Below are 16,520 nucleotides of genomic sequence, written 5' to 3' on the forward strand. Positions count from 1 at the left end.
ATTGAACCATTAGGTTGGGAGCAGTGTGGTCAGGGATTGAAGCGTTAGGTTGGGAGCAGTGTGGTCAGGGATTGAACCATTACATTGGAAGCAGTGCAGTCAGGGATTGAACCGTTACGTTGGGAGCAGTGTGGTCAGGGATTGAACTGTTACATTGGGAGCAGTGTGGTCAGGGATTGAACTGTTGCGTTGGGAGCAGTGCGGTCAGGGATTGAACCGTTGCATTGGGAGCAGTGTGGTCAGGGATTGAACCGTTGCATTGGGAGCAGTGTGGTCAGGGATTGAACCATTACGTTGGAAGCAGTGTGGTCAGGGATTGAACCGTTAGGTTGGGAGCAGTGTGGTCAGGGATTGAACCATTACATTGGGAGCAGTGTGGTCAGGGATTGAACCGTTAGGTTGGGAGCAGTGTGGTCAGGGATTGAACCGTTAGGTTGGGAGCAGTGTGGTCAGGGATTGGACCATTAGGTTGGGAGCAGTGTGGTCAGGGATTGAACCGTTAGGTTGGGAGCAGTGTGGTCAGGGATTGAACCGTTGCGTTGGGAGCAGTGCGGTCAGGGATTGAACCGTTAGATTGGGAGCAGTGCGGTCAGGGATTGAACCGTTACATTGGAAGCAGTGTGGTCAGGGATTGAACCATTACATTGGAAGCAGTGTGGTCAGGGATTGAACCATTACATTGGAAGCAGTGCAGTCAGGGATTGAACCGTTAGGTTGGGAGCAGTGTGGTCAGGGATTGGACCATTAGGTTGGGAGCAGTGTGGTCAGGGATTGAACCGTTAGGTTGGGAGCAGTGTGGTCAGGGATTGGACCATTAGGTTGGGAGCAGTGTGGTCAGGGATTGAACCGTTACATTGGGAGCAGTGTGGTCAGGGATTGAACCGTTGCGTTGGGAGCAGTGTGGTCAGGGATTGAACCGTTGCGTTGGGAGCAGTGCGGTCAGGGATTGAACCGTTAGGTTGGGAGCAGTGCGGTCAGGGATTGAACCGTTACATTGGAAGCAGTGTGGTCAGGGATTGAACCATTACATTGGAAGCAGTGCGGTCAGGGATTGAACCGTTAGGTTGGGAGCAGTGCGGTCAGGGATTGAACCATTACATTGGGAGCAGTGTGGTCAGGGATTGAACCGTTAGGTTGGGAGCAGTGTGGTCAGGGATTGAACCGTTAACATTGGAAGCAGTGTGGTCAGGGATTGAACCATTACATTGGAAGCAGTGCAGTCAGGGATTGAACCGTTAGGTTGGGAGCAGTGTGGTCAGGGATTGAACCGTTAGGTTGGGAGCAGTGTGGTCAGGGATTGAACCATTAGGTTGGGAGCAGTGTGGTCAGGGATTGGATCCCGGTGTGTGGGGCTAGTTAGCAGCTTCCTGGATTAGGTAAATCTCTTATTGAAACCAGACAGACACTCAGTGTGGATTTGTGCTCAGGATTTAGGACTGATCCCTGTCCAGTAGTCCGGCGTTGACCGCACAGCAAACAGTTGCGAGTTACAAACTGAAGCTTTTCCACTCGTCATCCTTTCTCCATGTGCTCCCTTCTTGCCTTCATCAGCGAACCTTAAACAAATTCCACCAGTCAGCCATTAGTCCTGGACTTCATCCCCCATGTTCTTCCTGCCAACCTCCCTCCTGGCCCCTCCATCAGTCTCCCTCAGTCCGCTTTCATTCTGTCTCCTCTTCCTCCCCCCGATCAGAGACTGGTTGCCATGAATGTGCCGCTGCACGCTGACGGGACCGTCACCTTCAGCGCCACCCTGTTCGCCCTGGTGCGCACCTCCCTCAAGATTAAAACAGAAGGTCAGCCTCCCTCCACACCGACACATACCCTGCTATGACCTGTGGGGACCGCTGAGGTCACTGCTGAGCTGCTTTCCTTAAAGGATTCTCTCTGTCACACACACACTCACACACACACACTCACACACACACACTCACACACACACACTCACACACACACACTCACACACACACTCACACACACACCTCACACCCTCCTCACACCCTCCTCACTCTCCTCACACACTCCTCACACACTGCTCACTCACTCCTCATACTCTCCTCACACTCTCTTCACACACTCCTCACACACTCCTCACACACTGCTCACACACTCCTCACTCACTCCTCGCACTCTCCTCACACACACACACACACACTCTCCTCACACACTCCTCACACACTGCTCACTCACTCCTCACACACTCCTCACACTCTCCTCACACACTCCTCACACACTCCTCACACACTGCTCACACTCTCCTCACACACACACACACACTCTCCTCACACACTCCTCACACTCTCCTCACACACACACACACACTCTCCTCACACACTCCTCACACACTGCTCACTCACTCCTCACACTCTCCTCACACTCTCCTCACACACTCCTCACACACTCCTCACACACTGCTCACACACTCCTCACACACTCCTCACACACTCCTCACACACTGCTCACACTCTCCTCACACACACACACACACTCTCCTCACACACTCCTCACACTCTCCTCACACACACACACACACTCTCCTCACACACTCCTCACACACTGCTCACTCACTCCTCACACTCTCCTCACACTCTCCTCACACACTCCTCACACACTCCTCACACACTGCTCACACACTCCTCACTCACTCCTCACACTCTCCTCACACACACACACACACACACTCTCCTCACACTCTCCTCACACACTCCTCACACACTCCTCACACACACACACTCACACACTCCTCACACTCTCCTCACACTCTCCTCACTCACTCCTCACACTCTCCTCACACACACACACACACACTCTCCTCACACACACACACACACATACTCCTCACACACACACACTCACACACTCCTCACACTCTCCTCACACACACACACACACACACACACACACACTCTCCTCACACACTCCTCACACACACACATACTCCTCACACACACACACTCACACACTCCTCACACTCCCTTCACACACACACACACACACACACACACACACACTCTCCTCACACACTCCTCACACACACACACACTCCTCACACACTCCTCACACACTCCTCACACTCTCCTCACACACACACGCACTCCTCTCCTCACACACACACACACACACACACACACACACACACACACACACACACACTCTCCTCACATACTCCTCACACTCTCCTCTGCTCACACAGGCCCCATTGACCAGCAGAATGAAGAGCTCAAACTGATTATTAAGAAGCTATGGAAACGAACCAAGCCCAAGCTGCTGGACGAAGTCATTCCTCCCCCTAGAGGTAAACCACAGCTCGGGATGCTGCTTATTAGAGGCACCCTTTGCTCCTCATATGATCAATTTCCTACCTCATTACAACTGAACCAATCCTGAAAGTGTGCACATGAACACATCCGAGAGCCTTTTGGGCCTGATGTCCGCCTAATCACCCGAACCACCTACACAGACATGGGAAAATAAGAGGTGAATACTGCTGTGTGCGCAACTGTTTTTTTTTTTAAATTTTTTCTTATTTGGTTCTTTTGATAAAAATTAATAATTTTATTAATTTTTTTGGGGGGGGGGATTTTTTTGGATCTGCTGTTCTGTCTTACACCAAACCAGAGTAGAGTTAATGGGAATTATACATGATGTCATAGTACTGAGCATGTAACATTCAATAAGTCAGTTGATATTAGGGGCTGGGCAGTGTTTTAGTTGTCGTTCAGTGGTATTTTATAGGGGGATGAAATTCAGATATCGTCACGTATCTTGAAACACAATTTTGTTGTCTAAATTAATAACGAGATACCTAAAATTTCACACAAAATCAGGTCTGAAATATCTGTAGGGAGTGTTATCTGAAAACTAGTTTTGATTTGATGCGTTTCATGACCAAACGTTTCCTTGTGATGATCCTCAGTTAGATTATTAAACATGGTGTTTTTGCATTTGTAAAGCAGATATCGTGACATACAGCAGTATTGTGTAAAAGTCCCATGATTATCAGCGGCGGCTGGTGCTAAAATGTTTTGGGGGGCGCAGCACACCTGACCGCTGCTTTAGTGTCCACACAGTCACAGAGTTATTAAGCAGGACAACGTAGCCTATAGATTTGATCAGGGTTCGTAGACGGTGGATGATTGACAGGTGAGACGAGGCGCCGTGGTGGGTGTGAACATGATTGACAGCCACGAGAATTGTCCAATCACAAGCGATCAAAAAACATTAAAACAATACCAATTCACTGCCAATAAAAGTGGGAGTGTCTGGGGCAGCACAGAACAGCGCCCCCTGGAGAATCTGAAGAAACCAATCAGACGGCAGCCTCAGGTCACCTGCTCGCCACAAGTTTGAGGGCTTACATAAGGTATGGTTTGGCCGGTGCCCCTCACCCAGGAAGTATATGTATTCAGACAGGAAGTATATGTATTCAGACAGAAATCAACCAAACACCATTTGAACCACTATTTAATGCTGCTGACAGGCGCTCACAGACTGACAACACTTTTATTTGCATCATACAACTAAATTATATTTACCATGTTTAGGTAGATTTTCATTTCTTGATGGGGCGGTGCCCCAGCGCCCTGTACTGGCCAGCCGCCACTGATCATTATCATGATAATGATATTTACCATATCACCCAACACTAGTTAAACAATATGAAAGAAGATGGTGAGAAGAAGTTGTACTGCCTGCTGTTAATGTACAGCCACGTTAACGTGACTGGATTTCATGACCTTTGTTCCCGTCGTTGGTCGGTGCTGGAAACCTCACCAGGTAAAAGCAGCTTTTTGTTTCCGTTCCCAGGCGACGAGGTCACTTGTGGAAAGGTTTACGCGAGCTTCCTGATCCAAGACTACTTCAAGAAGTTCCGCAAGAGAAAAGAGAGGGAGAGGAAATCCAAGAGGAAAGACAAGGCGGCTTCTCTCCAGGTACTCTCACTTTCCTGTTTGCAGGTCCTGTCTGGGTGCATTTTTTCTGAATTACAGACAAGCGTGAACTGTGCGGGTTAGTGTGTGACGCATATGCAGATTTGGGCCGAATACTTTGAAGAAGTGTTTGAGTGCCTGGATACTGAATACACCATCCTAAACTCAATCAAAATTCAATTTTCTGTGATGGTCCCGGTAAATATGTGTTATCGACTTTAGTAGGAGCAAGGTGGAATACATGTGTGTGAACGAGAGGGAGGACAGTGGAGTGGTGAGGATGCAAGGAGTAGAGGTGACGAAGGCGGATGAGTTTAAATACTTGGAGTCAACTGTCCAAAGTAACGGGGAGTGCAGAAGAGAGGTGAAGAAGAGAGTGCAGGCAGGGTGGAGTGGGTGGAGAAGAGCGTCAGGAGTGATGTGTGACAGAAGGGTACCAGCAAGAGTTAAAGGGAAGGTTTACAAGTTGGTTGTGAGACCAGCTATGTTATATGTAGGGCCCTACCAAATTCACGGTACATTTCGCTCAATTTCACGGACCTAGTTTCTCGAAAATCACAGATTTCACGGAATCTATAAGAAAAATGCGACATTTCAAGGCAATTATTAAATTACACTTTTTATTCACACAGGGCCTGAATAGCCCAGCCTACTGTACACAGCATAACCGTACTGGTGGTTTAATGTAAGCATTGAGCATCCTGCGATGGTGCTTGGCTTCATGCTCTGTCTCTGCGATGAAAATACTTGTCCATGTTTTGACACGGCCCTCTCCGCGTCCAAAGAGTTCGTCGGGATTGACAGACAGCGCCACGCTACTTTAGCAAGGTGTGGTAGCCTAGATTCGGAGGATTTCCAAAAAGCTAGCGCTAGTAAAGTTGTGTCCACCTCTTGTGCGATGTGTTTGTAGTTCGGCAATTCCAGCCTACAGTTTTTGTCAAATCCAGGAATGTCCGTGCGGAGTGAGTTTAAATCCACCGTCAAAATAAGTGTTTGTGCAGGGTCAAAAATGCGCACTGCTTTCAGGAATTCGGCCGCTGGTTGTTTAAATCTACTTTGCGTAATGTTCTCGTTTGACTCGTCTCCGAACCACCTTGTGGTTCTTTTTCGGCAGCCCTCTTTTTGTGGAGATGAGTTTCACTGCTGAATCGTTGCTCGTCGACTGTGATCTAAGGAGATATTACAACTCGTACAAATAATTTCCCGCCATCAGCGTGTAAAATATGTTTTCCAAACTCAATTACTCTGTCGTCTGCAGTCGTGTTTTTTGAGGCTTTAGATTTCGACATCTTCAGCACGTTAGGGCCTAAGCTAACATGCTGGCGACAGCTAACTCAAACTATGCTAGTAACAACTATGATCATTGCGACCACCCCGGATGCTCATTTAACCAATCAATGTCTTAGACACGTGAATGCTTTTATTCGCGCATCCAAAATGTCAATCATGTCAGCACAGTATTTTCTCAAACTGGTTGCGCACTTAAATTCTGCATTTCACTGCATTTCACGGCAAATGGTCAATTACACGGGAAGAGGCTGATTTCACGGTCCGTGACGCGATTTTCACGGCCGTGAATTTGGTAGGGCCCTAGTTATATGGTTTGGAGACAGTGGCACTGATGAGAAGACAGGAGGTGGAGGTGGAGGTGGCAGAGATGAAGATGATAAGATTTTCATTGGGAGTGATGAAGAAGGACAGGATTAGGTAGGAGTATATCAGAGGGACAGCTCAGGTTGGACGGTTTGGAGACAAAGCAAGAGAGGCAAGGTTGAGATGGTTTGGACAAGTGTGGAGGAGAGATGCTGGGTATACTGGGAGAAGGATGCTGAATATGGAGCTGCCAGGGAAGAGGGGAAGAGGAAGGCCAAAGAGGAGGTTTATGGATGTGGTGAGGGAGGACATGCAGGTGGCTGGTGTGACAGAGGAAGATGCAGAGGACAGGAAGAGATGGAGACGGATGATCTGCTGTGGCGCCCCCTAACGGGAGCAGCCGAAAGTAGTAGTAACAGTAGTAGTAGTAGTAGTAGTATTTGTTCTCAGGGTACTGAAGTAGCATATCACATGACATGGTTAGGCTATGTTCGAGTAGAAAAAAGGTTATGAAAATGTTATAAAAAGGTTATAAAAGAATATCAAGCCCAATGCACACATCAAATCTCTGGCTAACAGATGTACAGGGCAACATTTAGAAAAGAGGAAAGAGTGGGGGGGGGGTTGTTTCTTGTTTTTGTTTTTTTTCCTGTCAAGTCAGTTTTATTTGTGTAGCCCAGTATCACAAATTACAAATGTGCCTCAGGGGGCTTTGCAGCAACACAACATCCTGTCCTTAGACCCTCGCATCAGATAAGGAACAACTCCCTTAAAAAAAAAAAACCTTTAACAGGGAGAAAAACAGGAAGAAAGCTCAGGGAGAGCAACAGAGGAGGATCTCTCTCCCAACACGCACAACGTGCAATGATGTTGTGTTTACACAATTTACACAACACAGCATTGAAAGAGGATAACAGAATTATAATGGACTTATAAAATATAGGAAGAATATGATGCACAGGATGCCAAGCAGTGTCCAGACGCCACCGGAACAGCCCAGGACCCCAGCCATGTGACCACCATCACCATGTAAAAAACAAAACAAAAATGAGTCACACAAAGTGAGAGGAGGATACGACATTGAAGCAGGACAACAAAATTATATGGATTTATAAGATATATAAAAAGAAAATGTGATGAGGGGGATGCCAAGCAGCATCCAGGTGGTGATCACCGTCACCACGGAGACCTGGGAAAAAGACAGACTGCATATGCACACAGGGGAGACTCACATGACATCATTCACACACACAAGAAGAGAAAGGAGAAGACGTCATTCAGAGAGAGAAACGACATGTGAGAGAAGAGAACAGTTTGCAATAGTCAATAATCTCTACTCTATAATCGCTACTCTATAATCTGTACTCTATAATCTATACTCTATAATCTATATGCTATAATCTGTACTCTATAATCTATACTCTATAATCTGTACTCTATAATCTATGCGCTATAATCTGTACTCTATAAACTGTACTCTATAATCTCTACTCTATAATCTATAATCTGTACTCTATAATCTGTACTCTATAATCTGTACTCTATAATCTATACTCTATAATCTATGCTCTATAATCTGTACTCTATAATCTATACTCTATAAACTGTACTCTATAATCTCTACTCTATAATCTATAATCTGTACTCTATAATCTGTACTCTATAATCTATACTCTATAATCTGTACTCTATAAACTGTACTCTATAATCTCTACTCTATAATCTATACTCTATAATCTGTACTCTATAATCTCTACTCTATAATCTATACTCTATAATCTGTACTCTATAATCTGTACTCTATAATCTATACTCTATAATCTGTACTCTATAATCTATACGCTATAATCTGTACTCTATAAACTGTACTCTATAATCTCTACTCTATAATCTATAATCTGTACTCTATAATATGTACTCTATAATCTGTACTCTATAATCTATATTCTATAATCTATGCTCTATAATCTGTACTCTATAATCTATACTCTATAATCTATGCTCTATAATCTGTACTCTATAATCTATACTCTATAATCTATGCTCTATAATCAGTACTCTATAATCTATACTCTATAATCTATGCTCTATAATCAGTACTCTATAATCTGGAATCCATAATGTGTACTCTTGAATCTATATTCTGTAATCCATACTCTATAATCTATATACTCTGTAATATGTACTCTATAATCAGTACTCTATAATCTTGTCGGCAGAACAGTGCTTGGTAAATTCATTGAGACAGAAACCGACACATGTCACCATCTTTTTTTTAAAATTTTGCCCCCTTTTTCTCCCCAATTGTACTTGGCCAATTACCCCACTCTTCCAAGCCATCCCGGTCGCTGCTCCACCCCCTCTGCTGATCTGGGGAGGGCTGCAGACTACCACATCCTCCTCCGATACATGTGGAGTCACCAGCCGCGTCTTTACACCTGACAGTGAGGAGTTTCACCGGGGGGACGTAGCGAGCGGGGGGATCACGCTATCCACCCCCCCCCGAACAGGTGCCCCGACCGACCAGAGGAGGCGCTAGTGTAGCGACCAGGAAACATACCCACATCCAGCTTCCCACCTGCAGACACGGCCAATTGTGTCTGTAGGGATTCGAACTGGCGATCCCTGTGTTGGTAGGCACCAGACTAGACTGACTCGCCGCCCGGGCGGCCCTCCTGTCACCTTCTTACATGACAACTGACAACGGTGTGGCGCATCATTCTCTTACCGCAGCGCCCGATGCTCCTACAGTGTTAATATAGCTACTGCTCAATTTGTTTTATTATGAAACTTCAGCCTGGAGTCAACTGGGGTCATAATGTTCTTCCCCGCCAGCTCCAAGATCGCTTCTGGTAAAACCTCAACTATACCTCCCTTTGTCTTACTGAATGTGTTTTGGCTGTCGTGTGTGTGTGTGTGTGTGTGTGTGTGTGTGTGTGTGTGTGTGTGTGTGTGTGTGTGTGTGTGTGTGTGTGTTGGTATACATATAGCAAGGGCTGCGGACGCTTCAGGACCTGGCTCCGGAGATGCGTCTGGCCATGGCCTGCGACCTGGAAGAAGAGGAGGCCGCCGACGGAGACATGACCGGCGATGAGGTTTTCGAGAGCGACGCCGGCACCTCAGCGATGACCACGCCCTGCAGCACCCCCATGCCGCCGGCGGACATGCTGGAGGAGCAGACCACTGTGTTCATCGAGCCCGAGCCCCACGTCCCAGACGAGGACGTGGTCACACAACAGGTGCAGGGCCTTCGAGAGAACCAGTGGCTGGAATTCCAGCTCGCATCCGTCAACGCGGTGGTGGAGCAGCCCGTAGGGTTGGAGTCCCCCCCTGCCAGGTGTGTTCCTGTACATACTGACACTACTCCATCAGTCAACCTACACCTGTGTGTTAGTCCACGGCCCATGCATTGACATTGTGGGTTCTAAGCTGATCAGGTTTTTGGAACAAAAGTGGGCACACTCGTCGCTCCCTACAAAAAGACAACCCACAGCCCCTCACACAAACCGTCATCACAACAGACCATGCCTCAGATGTTTCCCCTCCGGCTGTAGGTCAGATTCCTGGGAATTCTGCCCGCACCTTGTCGTTAAAATGACATTTCATGGGTTTTCTTCAGATAAAGCGGTCGCAGATTTCTTCGGCAGCGACTTTGTTAGAATAGTAATGTGAGCAAGTGTGATGTTTAGAGTAGCTTTCACGACATTTTTAAATCCTTTTCAGTGAGAATAAATAAATTGGACTGTTAATTTCCATTTAAAATTTTAAAATATAAATGTAAAAAAAAAGGGTTTCCGTCGGCGTTTCCGGGGATAGTGCCTGCCAGGAACAAGGCGCCCAATTCCGGAACTGTTCCCAGGAAATAGTGGACAACTTGCGACATGTTTTTGTCCAATAGCACTGTGGGGAACTCTGCCTCTGATTGGTTAGGGTTAGCCAATCAGAGGCACCTGAACGCTTTCGTCAGGTGGAAGTTGGATCCAAAGCTGGTTGGACAAAACATGGCTGGGTGCTTTGGAAATGTGAAGCCGAAACGTCTTTATTGCCCTCTAGTGGCCATTCCCCCTTTTTTTTCTCCCCAATTACCCCACTCTTCCGAGTCGTCCCAGTTGCTGCTCCTCCCCCTCTGCCCATCCGGGGAGAGGGGGAGGAGACTACCACATGCCTCCTCCCATACATGTGGAGTCGCCAGCCGCTTCTTTTCACCTGACAGTGAGGAGTTTCACCAGGGGGACGTAGCGCGTGGGAGGATCACGCTATTCCCCCTAGCCCCCCCCCCACAACAGGTGCCCCAACTGACCAGAGGAGGCGCTAGTGCAGCGACCAGGACACATCCCCGTGTTATGTCCGGCTTGGTCGGACATAACATGGGGATTTGATCCGGCGATCCCCGTGTTGGTAGGCGACGGAATAGACCGCTACGGTACCGGGACACCCCTGGTGGCTGTTTCTAGTACAACTTTTAACCCCAGCCGCACGTATGAAAGTGAATGGAGCACGAGCCAAACTGAAAAAAAATCAAATGCACACCAAATCAATTTTAATGTGCCTTCTGTCATTTCAACCACTTCCCTTTACGTTCACATCCCTCCCAATATTTACCTTTCATATAATTCTAATTCATGGAGGCTATTTGATATTTCAAGGGGTGTGGTAGGGCCTTTGGCAGCAGTAGGCAGCTCAGTCCAACATGTGGGGGGTTGTGCATAATGATCCTCATGTATGAAACAGGCTGGCATGCAAATTTGTTCTTACACACGTATGGGAGTTTTCAGCTCTCAAGTGGGTAGCGCGGTCGCCTCACAGCAAGCAGGTCCTGGGTTCGAGTCCCGGGGTAGTCCAACCTTGGGGGTCGTCCCGGGTCGTGGAGTTTGCATGTTCTCCCCGTGTCTGCGTGGGTTTCCTCCGGGGGCTCCGGTTTCCTCCCACAGTCCAAAGACATGTAGGTCAGGTGACTCGGCCGTCCTAAGTTGTCCCTAGTTGTGAATGTGTGTGTGTTTTGACCCGGTGATGGCCTGGCGGCCTATCCAGGGTGTCTCCCCGCCTGCCGCCCAGTGACTGCTGGGATAGGCTCCAGCATCCCTGCGACCCTGTGAGCAGGATAAGCGGTTTGGATAATGGCTGGATGGAAGGTTGCCTGACAGACAGTTTTGTGACTCCTTTTCCGTGACGTCTGTTGTCTGTCTCATGGAACGAGCAGTCCAAACACCAGTGTGTCAACCATTTGGTGTCTAGACTTAGGGGTGAACCCAGGCTCTACGTCTTCTCTATGAGACACACCTGCGGATAAAATATTTCCTGAGTGTGTGAGAGCACATTTGTGCGTAAGAGCATTTCACGAACGAGGCCTAACGGGCCGGCGTGACACACAGGACTTGCTGCTCCACCTCCTGTCTCCAAACTCTGCTCCCATGTTACACCCACAGTACAACTACGAGCAAAATGGCGGCCAAATAAAGGGACGATTCTTTGTCATGGTGTCAGAACGGCGTCACTAGAGTGAATGGTGTCTCTTCGTCCACGCTCATGTAGAGTCGAGGGTTTGGACTGTTTCCAGATGTGGTGCTGTCGAGCCATTCTGTAACTTGATCGTCTTCCTCTCTTTTATACACAGGGTGGACTCCGTCAGCGATCTGCCTGCTCCTGCTCCTGCTCCTCCTCCCGCTCCTGCTCCTCCTCCCGCTCCTGCTCCCGCTCCCGCTCCTGTTCCTGCTGCTCCTGTTCCTGCTCCTGCTCCTGCTCCCGCTCCCGCTCCCGCTCCTGCTCTTCCTCCTCCTCCTCCACCTCCAAAGGTAGCAGTTGATGGAGGAGAGGGTGGAGGTGAAGCCACAAATGGAAGTGTTCAGCCGGTTTATTTCAACGAAGGGGATGCGGACATTGCAGCATTAGTAGACAGGCAAGGAACAAACAAAAGTGTGTGTGTGTGTGTGTGTGTGTGTTTGTGTGTGTGTGTTTGTGTGTCTTTGTAGGCCTGTGATAAAGGTAGAAAGAGAGAGAGAGAGAGAGAGAGAGAGCGAGAGAGATCCACTATCAAAAAAATAAATGTGTAGTAAATAGCAGCCTTTTGATTATTTGCTTTTTCCACTGACTTTCCAGATATTTGTACCCAGACGTCCCAGCCGTCTCCCCAGTCCCAGCTGAGACGGGCTACAACGGACAGGGTGTGGACATGGCCGACAGCATCGCCAGTCTGTCCTATGCCATTCATGATGGCAATGGCGTAGTCAGCAATGGGTACAACGGCGCCAGCATAAACGGAGGAAGTGTCACCGCGAGCAGCCTCGGGACCTACAACGGCAACGGCTACAACGGCAACGGCTACAACGGCAACGGCTACAACGGCAGCGGCTACGGCGGCAACGGCTACAACGGCAACGGCTACGGCGGCAACGGCTACAACGGCAACGGCAGCATCATCAACACCAATGGTAACGGGAGCACGGTGAGCAGTGCCACCAGAAACGGCTACAACGAAAACGACAACGGTGACCTGCAGTTTGTCAGACGGCGTCTCCTTCCCGCGATACCGAAAGGTGAGGTCGTTTTGTTTATTTTGTTTTTCATCGCCACCATGTGTTGCTGTTGTCTCTTTGTAACCGTGTGCCCGTTTTAACTTCCAGGTCGTAAGCCGACCTTTAATCTGCAGTGTTTGACGCCGCAGACCAGCGTCGATGACCTCCCCATCCCCGGCACCTATCACGCTAATTCGCCCGTCAGCAGGTCGCGGCTGCAGGTAAACTCACATCACGTGCACGGCTCCTGCAAACACATGAACGAGGTTGTTGTGTTTCATCTTCTATACAGGGTTCACACAGTCACAACAAAGCTGGAAAGGTTATTGAATTTGAAAATACGGTAACACTTTAGTATGGGGAACATCAAAACACTTAATTACTAGTGAATTAGTAATGATCAAGATGTCACTTTAGTATGGGGAACATATTCTACGTAACAAAAACTTAATTTAGAGTAATTTAACACTATTAACTCTTGTAGTTTTGTGTGTTGTTATGTAAGAACAGAGCATATTCATTAAGTGTTAGTAAGGGAGAATAACTCTTCTTGTGGTACTACCACCTTATAAAGTCCATACTAAGCAAAGCACATTGAGATGGTACTACTAATAAGCAATACTTCTGAGGTTATAGAGGGAAAACTCATAGTTCATGGCTTACTGGTTGTAAAACAAGGCCATGCAGAATAAGGCATTAATGAGTACGTAATAATGACCAATTAAGGGCCAATATGTTGCTAATTTGCATGCTAATAAGCACCTAATTAATGGTGACTATGTTCCCCATACTAAAGTGTTACCGAAAATACAATTTCCAGGTCAGTTATGAGAAACTGTAGTTTTGTGAAAGTTTTGGAGAAGCCTTGAAATCTGACTAAGTATCAACTCTTGTAAAGATTGACTGACAAATTAAAAAACAAAAAACAAAACAGCAGGTGGAGCCATTTCAGCGAGGCTTTAAAAATTCCCAGTGTGGGGCGTACGGGTAGCGTGGCGGTCTATTCCGTTGCCGTGTGTAGGGACGCCCGACCAAGCCGGAGGTAACACAGGGATTCAAACCGGCGATCCCCATCTTGGTAGGCAACAGAATAGACCACTACACTACCCGGACGCCCCATGAAATCATATTTTTACCCACCGAGATAACACACACTGTACTGGAAATACAGGCTGACTTCTGGTACACGGTACATAAAAAGGTGGTGGCGAGGTCACGGGAGGTTACGGAAACCCGCTGATAAAGAGCGCTGTGTGTGTGGGTTTTGAGCTTTCCAGTGCATGTATTTCTAATCCAGTTTTGCCTTCCCCCTGTCTTCTGGTCTTCTCGCCCTTCTCACCCCTGTCCTCCATCAGACCCACCACAGCCTGGACTCCAGACCCAGCAGCGTGTCCTCGCTGTCCTCGGCCTCCTGGGCCAACACCACCGCAGCTGGTACCACTCCTGCCGCGGCGACAATAGGACCCACCGGACGCAGAGGCAAGCTGATCTACACGCCAATGATCCTGATGGACGAGGCCTCCGGCGCCCATCAGCCCTTGTGGAGTGAAGCGTCTGCAAGCCTGCCCGTCGGCAGCCGTCGTGGCTGGTACCCCGGTCAGTCCAGGACCTACACCAGCGTCAGGATGCCACCTGCTAGTCAAGGCTACGCAGGGAGAGGCAGCGCAGACAGTTTGGTCGAGTCTGTGAGTGAACATTTAATTATCCACTCCATCCATCCATTATCCGAACCGCTTCTCCTGCTCTCAGGGTGGCGGGGATGCTGCAGCCTATCCCAGCAGTCACTGGGCGGCAGGCGGGGAGACACCCTGGACAGGCCGCCAGGCCATCACAGGGCACATTTAATTATTCATTCGTTAATTCATTCATTTTTATTCATTCATTTGTTTGTTCCTTTGCAGTGGTGGCTGGTGCTAAACATTTTTTTGGGGGGGGGGGCGCAGTTTACCTTGGCGCAGCACACCTGACAGCTGTCCACACAGCCACAGAGTTATTAAGGACAATGTAGCCTACTATGATCTACTGTGATGATGATACTATGTACTAGGGTCTATGACTAAGTACTATGTACTATGATCTATGACTAAGTACTATGTACTATATACTATAATCGAGGCATGATTGGCCAAGTACAATCGGCTCTGTGCATAACTGTAGTCCACTGACTTCCGGTTTCTACTGCAGCGGTCATACCAGTTTCCTGTTTGTTGGCGTGTGCTGTTGACAATGGCATATTTTTCACGACGAGTATCCTCATCCTCGTAACTGTGGACGTAACTCGATGTGTACAACCTGAGACTTCTCGCCCGTGTGCTGGTAGGTGCAGGTGAAAGTTTGTGGACAGTTGTGTGCACGTGGTTGACATTTATCCAAGGTAAGTCTTGCAGGCATCGCGAAGAATATGCCATTGTCAACAGCACACGCCAACAAACAGGAAACAGGTATGACCGCTGCAGTAGAAACCGGAAGTCAGTGGACGACAGTTATGCACAGAGTCGATGGGGGAGAAAAGGGGAGAAAAGGGGGGGGGGGCAGCCAGTCAGTCAAGAGTCAAGACACAGGCATGTACAACGACGGGAAAGAAGGGACGAAGACATAAAGGGATCTCACCCTCTTTTCTCTTTTCCCTTCAGATTTTGATATCGGAGGGCCTCGGTCTTTACGCCAGGGACCCGAAGTTTGTCAACTTTGCCAAGCGGGAGATCGCCGAAGCCTGTCACATGTCCTTGGATGACATGGAGTATGCGGCCTCTGACCTGATAGCCCGCGGTGCCAGCCGGTCAGTTGGACGATTTGAGGAGGAGCTGGCAGATGAAATGAACTGTGTGATTTCCTACTGACACCGGCGGGATCAGAAGAGCTTCTCGACAGATGCCGACTGTTCTGAAAAAGTCTTTTTTTTTACATGCTGTGTGTTTTCTGACAGTATTGGCGTGAGAAGGAGGGGAAGAAACATCGATCAAACAAGCTTTGAGGGATGTACGAGCTGTTCGGTATTGGATGCTGGCTTATTCGGTGTGAAAGCTGTCTGGAAGTTGGAGCTTTTGGGAGGAACGCTGCAGGGATGGGGCATCTAACGAATCTAATCCAATTCCTATCTGACAGAAACCATCGCAGGAGGGAGCAAGACTAAAATATGTTGCTGTCAAGTTTATTGGGTTTGATTGCAAATGCCAAAACACACACACACACACAGATCAAACTTGAGAGCAAATGTCAACAAAGTTGCCCTCAAACGACTACGCCGTCTTCCATAATCGGTTGCCGAATATGATTATGATCCGTTTCACTGTATTAATATTCATATCGTTGTGGAAACAGTCATTATTTTCATTGTGTTTTCCTTTTTTACTGTACTTGAGTTGCTGTCACTTTATAAACCCCATATTCTGCATGCAGTTGCAGTCATCACATGTTGAGCATGTAGAAACAGAATACGTCAACACACACATAACTTGTCTATCATGCACATGAACTCCATCTAGAA

The 16,520-nt window shown here is 47.9% G+C and overlaps 1 protein-coding gene across 1 annotated transcript in view; it reads left to right on the forward strand.

Moving 5' to 3' along the window:
- Positions 1-15,873, forward strand: part of cacna1fa (calcium channel, voltage-dependent, L type, alpha 1F subunit a) — a 54,867-nt gene extending 38,994 nt beyond the window's left edge. Inside the window, exons 39-46 of the mRNA XM_056274845.1 lie at positions 1,694-1,796; positions 3,194-3,295; positions 4,807-4,931; positions 9,512-9,858; positions 12,618-13,054; positions 13,142-13,254; positions 14,389-14,718; positions 15,667-15,873. Coding sequence (XP_056130820.1) covers positions 1,694-1,796; positions 3,194-3,295; positions 4,807-4,931; positions 9,512-9,858; positions 12,618-13,054; positions 13,142-13,254; positions 14,389-14,718; positions 15,667-15,873 — 1,764 coding nt within the window. The remainder of the gene's footprint in view (positions 1-1,693; positions 1,797-3,193; positions 3,296-4,806; positions 4,932-9,511; positions 9,859-12,617; positions 13,055-13,141; positions 13,255-14,388; positions 14,719-15,666) is intronic.
- Positions 15,874-16,520: the final 647 nt, after the last annotated feature.

Source organism: Lampris incognitus, chromosome 2 (genome assembly GCF_029633865.1).
Source record: "Lampris incognitus isolate fLamInc1 chromosome 2, fLamInc1.hap2, whole genome shotgun sequence".
Taxonomy (NCBI): Eukaryota; Metazoa; Chordata; class Actinopteri; order Lampriformes; family Lampridae; genus Lampris; species Lampris incognitus.